Source organism: Fusarium oxysporum, chromosome 3 (genome assembly GCF_000149955.1).
Source record: "Fusarium oxysporum f. sp. lycopersici 4287 chromosome 3, whole genome shotgun sequence".
Lineage (NCBI taxonomy): Eukaryota > Fungi > Ascomycota > Sordariomycetes > Hypocreales > Nectriaceae > Fusarium > Fusarium oxysporum.
Genome location: NC_030988.1, coordinates 3,536,537 through 3,548,091, shown reverse-complemented (window position 1 = coordinate 3,548,091; position 11,555 = coordinate 3,536,537). Strand labels below are relative to the sequence as shown.

Here is an 11,555-nt window from a genome sequence, read left to right as displayed (position 1 = left end):
GAACATCACAACGAGCAGCCGGCATAGACGAGAATCCATCAGCTTAGTAGATTCCCCTCGACTTCCCGTAAACTGAGGTTCTCCGCTATCAGGGTGGCAGCTGGCCGAGCTCGCCTGCTTCTCGAGCTTCCGCTTACTCACCACCTTGCCATTCCAGGTCCCTTTCACAGATGCGAGTCGACCGGCATTAAATGCGGCCTCCCAGTAACTGCTCGGAGTTGAAATGACACGAGGGGCTCCATTTGCGCCGTCTCGTCCCGGGGAAGTGCCAGCGCTAGGTGGGACATGCACCATCTTCGCAGCTCGTAACTGAGGGGGGTTTTCCCCCTCCTTCCTCACGGGAGGTTCTCTGATAGTAGCGACCAGAAGGGCAGCAGGCCGTAGAGGGCAAGTCTCCGGGGTCAGGTAGGGAGTGAATCGAGCGGTCGTGTAGGGGTGATCAGTCCCGTCAGGCTCTTCTCGATTGCGATCTCCTACGACTAGTGTCCTGCCAGTCTCACCCTGCGTAATCGTGAGATCACGTTCAAACCCTCTATGTGGATAACTTGCAGCCTCCCGCTCAAACGCTAGTCCTTCAGGCAAGGCGCTTAATTCCTCGTCTTCTTCTTGGGTAGAAGCATCCAGATTGATGCTAGATCCCTGTGGGACCTCTGCATCAGTGAGATGCTGAATAAGTTCTTCCTCGTTTAGTTCTTTTAAATCATCCTTGAGGTGTTGGACATCCCCAGAGAACGTCTCCTTCTCGTTGAAGATCACGTCTCTAGTGGAGATGACCTTGTTGGTCAACGGATTCCAGACCCTGTAGATGTTTGTCGAGTTATACCCGACCAGGTATCCTATCCACCCTCGGGGATTGAGTCGTTGTCGCCGATTCTTCTTTTTCAAAGCATCGGTCGTCATCGCAAAGGCTTTACAGCCATACACGCGTAGGTGTGTTTGATCGGGCTTACGCTCCGTGACAACCACGCCGTCCCTAAAGGCAAAGTAAGTGTAGAAACGCTCATATGGCGTCTTCCAATTGTAGATATACTTGGGTGTCCTATTGTATAGGTATACGGCAGCGCGCCAGATCTCAACCCAAAGGAACGAAGGCAGCTTTGCTCCAGCTCTCATTGCACGAGCTTTCTCCTTGATCACACCCCCCGAGCGCTCTGCGCCGCCATTTTGACTTTGGGCATATGGCGCGGAGGGCTCTAGGCGCATCCCGTTTTTGATACTGAGGAAGTCACTTACCTGGTGACTATCCGGGATCTCGTTATCACACTCGATGACTTCGGGCCTACACTGGAGTTGTCGCTCTAGTGTTCTGAGTAGATGCTCAAGTGCACCGATAAGCGTTGGTGCAGTTCGATCGGGAAGATAATAGTCCCAGATATAGCCAGAGTAACGGTCGGTGACCAGCATAGCTGAAGTGTAGCCTGGATCCCCACTCATGTCGTGGAAATCAATAGCGAGTCGGATTCCAGCCTTCTCGGGTGGAACTCGTCTTTGTCGACGGACTTGGCGCTTCACCTTCGCCATTCCACAAGCATCACACTCAACCGTGGAGATCCCTCTGATCTTCACCCCCCGACATTGGCCCACGAGGTGCTTGAGTGCTTCAGGCCCTGGGTGTCCAAGTCGAAGGTGCCAAAAGGTTTCGTCTCCACTGCGAGGAGGGCGTTTAGTCCACGAATCATACTGTTTCCGTTTGGCTAGGAATGCCGCTGCCGTTGTTGATTTGTCGATATACTCCAGTACGTACTGGTCGAAATGATCCGTCAATGTGCAGAGGATTGAATCATCTTTCCTGCGGATTTGGTTGTTATTCCCTTTGGTATCCCAGTAGTAGCCCCTTTTCCGCAACTGGCGGTATGACACAATATTGCATGCAAAGTTTATGCAATGAGCTACATCTCGCAATCTGAGAAGAGAGGGTCCTTGAGGTCCTTGAACGCGAATATCCACGTTCCCGTACCCGTGAATGGCCACTGGTGACTCCCCTGCGTAGACGAAGTCTCCAGACGGTGCCGGTCGGTAGTTGAGGAACCTGCATACTTCATTAAAGATATGGATTGTCGATCCAGAGTCAAGGATGGCAGAATGTCTGAGAGGGTAGGGGGCACAGTTGAAGGCTGCGATAAAGTTGTGCATCACTAGGTAGCTTGCCTTGACGTGTGCCATACCCCGCCCAAGTCACTCGTCCTGAGTGGTTCTGTCTCTACTTTTGGACAATCGTTTGACTTCCTCCACCAAACCAGTATCGTTCTTGAGACGGTCGTTTATTAATCGTTGTATCGCTTGGTTGGGCTCCCATCCTTCGGCTTTCTGGGCTGGGAATAAGTACCAGCAGCCTCTCCAGTCATGGAAACCCAAACATCCTCGACAAGTAGGGCCGTCCGGGTTCGGATTGACGGTCGTCTCTGCTCGTTTTCGTTTTGTTGATACTCCTCTTCCGCCGCCTCGTGCTCTACGCCCACGGCCTTGGCCTCGCGTATCTCGATGTGCATAGGATGTTTCGTCCGTCGCCCAATCTGAGGCGTCTCCTTGGACTTCAATAGTGTCATTATCGCGGTCTGTGATTGCAGGTCTGTCGTTCCTGGATGCAGCGCCGTATGTGGCTGCGAATGCGCCTCTCTTGATTCCTGACGGCCTTCCGCTAGCGTTGGCCATTTTGGCTTCGTATCGAATGTCGGCAGCGACCTCTCGATAGTTGAGGGAATTATTGAGGATTTGAGGACGTCGGTGTTGTCGGAAAGTAGATGCCCAGCTGGGGAGAACATGGTACATTGCTCGGTTCAGGTCTTCCGCCCAGCATTGCGCGTCGAGGGCATCAGGGACTTTCTTGCTGATCGCTTCGGCCATCGTCGTCTCCCACTCCGTGACCCACTCGTTGAGTTTGTTGATCTTCGGGGCTGTATGTACGGCTTTGTGGTACTTGTCGCGCGCTTCGGGTCGAAGGCGTTCGTTGTATACCACTCCAGATCTTCGTAGCTCCTGATACCACTTGTCTAATCGGTCTCCCGTGACGCAGGATGTTTTCTGATACGTGGCCGAGACCGTCTTGAGGACAAACTCGACCAGCTTCTGCTCCTGTTTCTTCGTCTCTCTATACGCCGTTTCTTTCAGAGAGTAGATCCTGATATCATGCTCGTATTCCGCTCTTCCTTCAGACGTCAACTCTCCGATTCGCCCGGGCGGTACGTAATCTGAGCCGGGCGTCATTGTGCCACTATCGGGATCGTCCGGATCTGCTTGTCTGGGGTAGTCTCGGATTTCTGGAAGTTCTGGTCGCTGAGGCCATCGGATGCGATCGGTCGGATCAATATACTGCCACAGGTCGTAGGCGTGCGCCAGTTTCTTGAATTCGTTGGACCAGGAGTCCCAATCCTCCGGAGACGCGTAGCTAATGATCCTCTCGGCGTGTTTGGCCGACATGGTGATAGAATGAACCGAAGGTCGTATGCATTTGGGTGCGCGGGTCGCTGAGATGCAATTGAGACTCTTAATTGTTAGACATTACGTGTATTCGGTTCATTGATGTGAATTGGTGTGTATTCATGTTGTGTTCTGTTGAAATCTACCCCTTAGAGGTTTTACCATTTCGGCTGTAATCTTAAAGTATCCCTGCTTGCACGTGAGACCCCAGCACCTGTTCAACAAATGTATGCCTCGCTTTTTATAAGAGTTTCTAAACTCAGATAGTTGTATTCCTATTAACATAAACCTCTTACTAAAGTTGATCTCTACAGGACCACAGCCTACCAAGCCACGATAAGCTTAAAACTACGGCGCACCCACGGAAATCATGATTTAATGCTCTAGATAAACTTTTTATCTAATTGCGATATAGGCCTCGCTTTCTATAGATTTTTCTGATCTTAGATGGAGGAGTTCATGTCGAAACATGTCTCCTGCCAAAACCGCTCGCCCTAGTATGGAATGCCCAGTTCACCAACTGGGATACCAGGGGATTTATGGATTGTGTCAAACATTACGTGTATTCGGTTCATTGATGTGAATTGGTGTATTCCTGTTGTGTTCTGTTGAAATCTACCCCTTAGAGGTTTTACCATTTCGGCTGTAATCTTAAAGTATCCCTGCTTGCACGTGAGGCCCCAGCACCTGTTCAACAGATTGTTGTCAATGGCGAAGTATTCGACATGACCGAGTTTGCCCTCGTGCACCTTGGCGGGGAAGAAAGTAAGCTAAGCAGACTGGCGAATGCTCTCGGTCACAACAAGCAGTGACCGTGAAATTGCTAATTTTCCAAACTTAATAGTGATCCAAAATTATGCTCCAAAAGAATCTGAACACCCCACCCTATAGCAACTCAATCAGTTCAATAGGAATATCTTCACTTATACAAAAGTCAATTAAATAGAAGGTCAACAATAATAAAAAGTATATCATTATAAAGCCCTGATTCTTCTCTTCAATATTCTATATACCATCCCCAGGCGTGAATGCAAACGTCAAATCGTCAGGAAAGAGAGTCAATAAGCTTATCAGTCTGCTCTGGTGTGATTGCTGCCCAAGCCAACTTGATACATTCTATCACTTTTGCCTTATCAACTTCGTTGTTTTTTAAGAGGTTTAAACATGGAAACATCTTGCGAATGTTCAACTTCAACTGCTTCTAAACGTGCTCAATTGGGTACAAATCAGGACTGTGAGCAGGCCAGTCAATCCAGGAAATGCCGTGTTCCAACAACCAGTTCGCCGAAGACTCTGACGTATGAATACGAGCATTATCTTGTTGAAAATGGCAAAAACCGGTCCAATTAGGAAGTAAACCTTCTCTTAAAGCCTCCTGATAACCCAGAGAAGTATATCCTCTTCTTCGTCCAGTCTAATCGCGGATCATGACGGTGATATCAGATTTACCGCCTCTCCAGATTGCTCCCCAAACCATAATAGATAATCGTGACTTACCTTGAACTGTCACATTAACTAATTACTTCATGAACTTCTCATGAGGCTTGCGGAATACCCAACCTCGTTTGTAGTTCGGTTGCGATTGAACTGATGATTCATTGCTGGAAATGGTCTAAAGGTATCGTCAGTTAAGTAACCCATTCCCGAACGGCATCCTCCTGAACTTGGATGCCATTATTTGGATGATGATTTCTATTATCTTCAGTCTATTTCCGGGTTCTTTGCCCCTAACGCCCGAGAATATGAACTACTCGGTAGCTGTTATGTCTGGCTGGATCATAATTGGAGCTATTCACTTCGCCTTTGTTGGTAGGAAGAAGTTCAAGATGCCAGTTGTAGCTGCCACCGTCGTGGAGGGGAAGGAAGTGAAGCAACAGGATTGAAAGACCTGGTGGAATAAGGAAGGGAGACTGTATTGTTTACTCTGCTATTGTGTGGTTTGCCTGCTGGACTTTGAAGTTCTGTTGTAAATCCTGAATGTCTCGAGTCCTACCCTTGATCTAATTCTGAATTTATGCTTCCGTTTCAATCTGAGGTGTGCATCCTGTCCTCTTCTTTTTTCTTTTTTTCTATCCTCTGTTTAGCAAATAGTTACGCCCCATCGGGGTCGTACTGGGAAAACCCTGATTATGAATTCTTGGATGTAAAGAGGATTGCTCCATACGCACACAAATCTAGCTGCGGCTTTCTGTGATAAATCGTGGGGAAGGAACGGACTAACTCACTCTATAGTAATGACACTTGTCTGATTGCTTACTCCGTATTCTGTTTCAGTTGGTGGTCCTTTCGGAACTAAGACAGGATAGGCATGATTTTTCATCGGAACGGGAACGGAAAGGTGGGGCTAGTCGCGCTGATAGTTCCGGAATCACGGAGGATTAAGGTCAAGAGATGGCTTTTGGGCCGGAAAGAAGCCGGTGCGGTTGGGATTTGTAGCTCTATGTTCCAGAGATCGGGGCTATGTCGGGTGCTTAATGCATGTCAGTAGTCGAAGACTAAAGCCTCTGAAAGTTATTTCAGGCTTCAAAAGATCATGACTACCACAAGTTCTTTTCCCAGACAAACCTCAGAGAAGCCTGACCGCCTGCATCTCCGTCCTGTCTAACTATTCAATTACAAACATTCCAGACAACCACATCAAACGAGCTATGTCGACTCAAAGTGGGTGGCGTGCACTTGACGTGGCTGTTATCGGAGGGGGCATCGGAGGTCAAGCAGTTGCTACCTCTCTTCGACGCCATGGCCACAAGGTCACCATTTACGAGCGCGCTGATTTCGCCGGCGAAGTGGGAGCTTCTATCTCATGTGCTGCGAATGGTACTCGCTGGCTTGAAGAGTGGAAGGTCAACATTGAAATTGGTGATCCGGTTATTCTCAAGAAATTGATCAGTCGTGATTGGAAGACTGGTGAGCCCATTAGTGTCTACGACCTCAAGGACTATAAAGAACGATGGGGCTATGTAAGTGATACGGCGGTTTTGAATCTCTATCGGAGATAGTAATGCTCATAACCGTATCTAGGTCTACTACATGTTTCATCGACAGTATATGCATCGCATGTTGATGGATAGTGCCCTTGGTGAAGGCGAGGGCACCCCTGCCCAACTCATTGTAAACCACCGAGTAAGTCATCAAACATGGCTACAGGAATGTCGTTAATCACCGTCTTTTATCCTAGGCTACTCATGTAGATGTGGAGACTGGAGAAGTTACCTTTGCCAACGGCAAAATGGTAAAGCACGATGTAGTCATTGGAGCCGATGGCATTGGATCCACCCTCCGAAGTGTTTTCGGCATTAAGCCCGATCGCAAACCGGCTACTTGCACATGTCTCCATACCAATGTTGACACAGCCAAAGCCGTGGAGCTTGGCTTAGTCGACTACTCTCAGAACAGCGCTCTGGAGTATTGGGGAGGTTACGACACTCACTTTAAGATTGTTCTGTCTCCTTGCAATGGAGGCAAGCTCCTGTCTTACTATTGCTTCTTCCCGCGCGACGCGGGCGATTTAAAGGCACAGACCTGGGATCAAGAGGCCACTCTAGATGAGCTTCTCGGCTCATACCCCGATTTGGACCGGTCGGTTTTCAAGCATCTTGAGATTGGGTATGAGATCCGCCCCTGGCGACTGTGGCTCCATGAGCCCTATGATCACTGGACGAAGGGTATTTCCTGCATTATGGGGGATGCTGCTCATCCGGTAAGTCACGTTTGTTTCAACTTTAATGCTCTTCTGCCTCTATATTTCATGCACTAAGAGAAGGAAAAGATGATGCCGGATCAAAGTCAGGGCGCGTGCCAGGCCATCGAAGACGCAGCCGCAATTGGTCTTGTTTTCAGCAAAGAGCACTTTAAAGGCGACATCCGTGAATCTCTTAGAGTATTCGAGGAGGTTCGCAGGCCCAGGGCTACCAAGGTCCAGGCTGCATCGGCAAGAGCCCGAGAGAACATCAACGAGCGAATTGGTGAGAGCTTTCGAGCTGATACTGGGATCTTGGATGTAGATACTGACAACTATTCACAGGCTTTTCTAGTAACACAGACACCAAGGTCTATAATGTTGCAAATGAGGATGGTAAACTAACTATCGACGAGATGAATTTGTAAGTTGTGCTTGAGATCTAAAGTAGACTACTCTTTACTGACTCTCTGAAGGTATAATATGCGGAACCATGTGATAGAAGTTTTTAATAAGAGAAGGCTGAAGCAAGAGATTAAATCTGGATCGCCAAAGTAGGAAGAATATAAGTTCAAGATAGGCAGAGTCACGGTTCCCCTTGCTCAGCATAATGGCGTTTCAGCATCTTAAGGTTATACAACTGTTGTTTTATAGTAAACTTATAGCCTCCTCGTCTATGCATATCTACCCATGCCTCTTAAAAGGAAATTAACTAAAGTTCTCTTATTGTTCTTGCTCTTGTTCTTGTGGCCTAAAGCAGGTACGGCATAAGCATAAATCATAAAGGCTCCACAAAGCTTATCATAGCTGGGTATAACATTAGTGATTGCCTAAATCCTTCACAACCCTAAATTAAAATCTTACGGGATAACGGACTTTTGGAAATGACCGAGTGGTCAAACCACCATAATTAACCCGACGGACTATTGACTGCTTTCCTAATGCTTACCACCCAAGAAATTCACTACAGTACTCGTTCTATATAAGCCACCCAGGTGTCCCGAAACCGTAACAAGAGAAATATTCATTCAAACACTACATCCACAGACTCAGAAACAATCTTCTTTGCAAAACACTAATTAAACAACTCTCTAAATTCCTACAACCAACATGTTAACTACTGACAGCAAAACCTTTAAATTTTATACTTTCTTCTTAAAATGGATCCATCCTATTATTGCTCTTGGAGGAGCATATCTAAGCTTCATCGATGCAATTAGCGCAGTGACCTCAATGGCCCCCAACTCAAAATACGACCTAGATTAAGTCTTCCTCTTCCACCAGAGTGGCGGTCTTGCATTAGCTGTTGCTTTTCTGTCCGCTGCTATTCCCCGATACTCGAAAGTTATCACAGTATGGAGGCTGTTGCAGTTTGCACTGCTGCTCTCCGACCTGGCAGGCATTAGCGGAGTGGGCTTTGCCATGGCCCGCCAAGGGAGACTTGAAAGAATCTGGACTTCAGATGATTGGGGTTGTAGTGGATCGTATGTATTTTTGACTTGAGTGAGACTGCACTTTTGCTTTTGAGCCATGGAATTACTGGCATGAGCGACGGTAAGGCAGTTAAGAAACAGAGTTAGAGAAATCAAGCTCACTGGAAGGAGTTTGTTGCTGTAGTCAAATAAAATAAAATTAGATTGAGAGACCTAAGTATGGTAATTTTGCATGTTTGAACTCGTCTTATTGGCAACTTTCGGGTGATTATCCAACTAATAAAGTCTGGTATTACTAGACCTACTCATTGCTTCCGTTTAGTGATTGCCTTATTAGGTAAACTGACTATATGCTGCTTATGCTGCGACGCAAAGGCCGTGTCCAGCCTTTTTAAACCCGTGCGGGATGGATAATATACTAAGACTTGGCAGCAATTTCTATTGCCATGTTTAGCGGTGAATATATAAGGTGGATGAAAGGGATAGGACTGTGCTATTTATATATGCCTGTTAGGAGATAGGGCTTATGACAGTGTCGCAGGCCGAGCATGGTCTCAATGATCCTTAGGAACAACAGCCCTTAGTAATCAAGCTGGGTGATTTAAAGTAAAACCTGTGGGATGGAATACCCCACACAGAAGAACAATCAATCAACACATTTGCTGCTGCTCAACACATTTTACTTTAATCCTTTAAGCACGCTCAGTGCTACAGCCCACCATCGTTTTGCGTATGGCGACGGTTTGGTTCTGGGCGTTAACGCCTGGACCGCATACAAGACAGCTGACATCAATCTATCCGTTTTCTGCTGCACTGTATTCACCACTGGCCTGCTCCTCAGCGTGTCTGTGATCCTACTATTGATCTCCTTCCAGGGTGCGTTCTTAAATAGAAGTCTTTCTTCCTGTTTTAGCGCCAAGACTGAAATGTCGAACACTGTCTCTACCGTGTAATGATCTAATCCGTGCTCTGTGCTATGTATCGCGCATTTGATATTTACATCTGTAAGCTCTTTAGAGGCCAAGACTAAGTCGACAGTTATTTTATAATCTCCACTCTGCTACGTCTTTATGCCTCAGTGAAGATGGCTTCTGAGCATGAAATCGTTCATTAAGTCGATAATCGGATCCGCCTCGCCCTATCTCTCCACTGCTACATCATCTCCGCCCCAGACCTGGTCGTAGCGATTGAAATCACTAACAACCACTACATCCACCGCTCCCCTTAATCTCCGTCTCGCCTCTTGAATAGCTCTATAAAGCTTAGCGCATATGTCCTATAGAGCTTAGGTGTCTCTCCTCGGCATGTAGACAGATGCCGTGAAGACCAGACGATCTGGCAGCTGAACAACTGCTGCCGTCACGTCTGGGGAGTCTATCGGCACCTGCTCGGCTTCCACCTCCTTATTCACCTATAGCATACTCCGAATCACCCATCTACCTTCCCTCTCTGTCGTAGGCACCATCTTGACCCATTTGTGGTGCCCTATTTGTGTCATCAATAGCCTACCTTGGATCCTCTGTGCTTGGGGTTCTTGGATGGCTAATAAATTTGCATCCTGAATGTCCTTATCGTTCATCAAGCTATCATATACTGGCCCTTACTTTCTGACATTCAGCTGAAACAACCAGAATATGTTATTCATGTTGTGATGGATAGAGCTTCTGACAGCTTCTGCTGTATGACTTATAGGGGCCACCACATGGGATACATTTCGGAATCATTCCTGTGCATACACTGTGGTGATGGCCTTCTTACGTGCACCTTCTACAAACCTGTGGTCTATCACACTGACAGGCTTTATGGCTTGTGATCTGTTAGCAGTTATAACATTGCTTGAGGCGGTCATGACGTGCAAACATCTTTGTCGTACTGCATTCTCCTCTAGCCACAAAGAATCCTTTATTGATGAACCGCCTAGCCTCTGACCGTTTTTTTTTTTTTTTTTTTTTTTTTTTGAGATATACGACCATCGAGCCATACGCCTTGGGGATATCTCTCTTGCTGAGCCACGCTATCTTTGCAACCTCGGTGTCATTTTCTCGGCCGAGCATCTCGGTGATCTCAGTTCGAACTTCGTTCCTCTCGTTTAGGACCGCAATACGGCTGACATTATCCACTCTGATAGGGTACAACTCGTCTCGTAGGATCCGGGCTCCTGGGGCCAGTTTTGTTTCCGCTGCGCGTTTCACAATCTCATGCTCGCTCTCGTCCCTGCAGGTGATCCTGACTCGGTGGGGATTCTTTGGGTCCCTAGTCACCGCTCGGCATCGCCACGTGGGATTGTCCAGTTCGGAGCACTTTACGCGACAGGACCCGTCGCGTTCTGGGGTAAACCCCTGCTCTGATCGGCACTACTATTCCTGTATATGGGACAAAGTCAAATCAACTCTACACCCTGGCAATAATCAACCCTACTAGGTTTAAAGTGGGTCAATAAAATCAACTCTACTAGAGTTGATTTGGTCATGAGTTACTAGGGTAATTGGTACAGTAGTAGGCCTAGCTAGCCCTGTCCTAACCCTAAGCCTCCGAGAACCGGAATAGCAAGACCAGTCCCGATTTACAGCCGAGTACTACAGTTGATGCCATGATCGCTAATGTCACTGGGCGATACTCTGGGGGGAGCCAGAGCAGATTCCGACCTTCATATGTGATCCATGAACGATCAGAACTAATGCCATAACCTTGACATTGAAGTAGGTGATGCCGAGGGCTGGATGCAGGCAGTGCAGCGGGCGGCGAGGATGGGAGCAGGCTGAGGTCGAACGTGCCAATATTCGTACGAAGGCGAGCGCCGGTCTTTTCGAAATGGAAAATATATTCATCCTCCTCATTCTTATCGAGCTCGAGCGTCGCCTGGCAACCGCCCATCCTGGCGTCCCAGATCTTGATGAACCCGTCGTGTGTAGCCGATGCGAGACGCTGGCCATCAGGCGAGAAGGCCACTGACACGACCCGATTAGCATGGGCGCCCCAGCGTCGCCTCACAGTGGCCCGTTGTGGCCTCCCCATCTCGCCTGTCG

At 47.8% G+C, this 11,555-nt stretch overlaps 3 protein-coding genes across 3 annotated transcripts; 2 read left to right on the top strand and 1 right to left on the bottom strand.

Moving 5' to 3' along the window:
* Positions 1–5,159: 5,159 nt before the first annotated feature.
* FOXG_19367 (uncharacterized protein) lies at positions 5,160–5,300 on the top strand (the record flags this gene model as incomplete). The annotated part of the gene is made up of 1 exon (XM_018399580.1): positions 5,160–5,300. One exon carries the CDS (start codon positions 5,160–5,162, stop codon positions 5,298–5,300), a length of 141 nt encoding a protein of 46 aa, XP_018242717.1.
* Positions 5,301–6,065: 765 nt separating this feature from the next.
* FOXG_06718 (salicylate hydroxylase) lies at positions 6,066–7,654 on the top strand (the record flags this gene model as incomplete). The annotated part of the gene is made up of 6 exons (XM_018385383.1): positions 6,066–6,377; positions 6,439–6,540; positions 6,596–7,117; positions 7,187–7,382; positions 7,442–7,520; positions 7,573–7,654. 6 exons carry the CDS (start codon positions 6,066–6,068, stop codon positions 7,652–7,654), a joined length of 1,293 nt encoding a protein of 430 aa, XP_018242716.1.
* Positions 7,655–11,052: 3,398 nt separating this feature from the next.
* On the bottom strand, positions 11,053–11,544 carry FOXG_06717 (uncharacterized protein; the record flags this gene model as incomplete). Its single annotated transcript, XM_018385382.1, has 1 exon — positions 11,053–11,544. One exon carries the CDS (start codon positions 11,542–11,544, stop codon positions 11,053–11,055), a length of 492 nt encoding a protein of 163 aa, XP_018242715.1.
* Between the last annotated feature and the right edge of the window lie 11 nt (positions 11,545–11,555).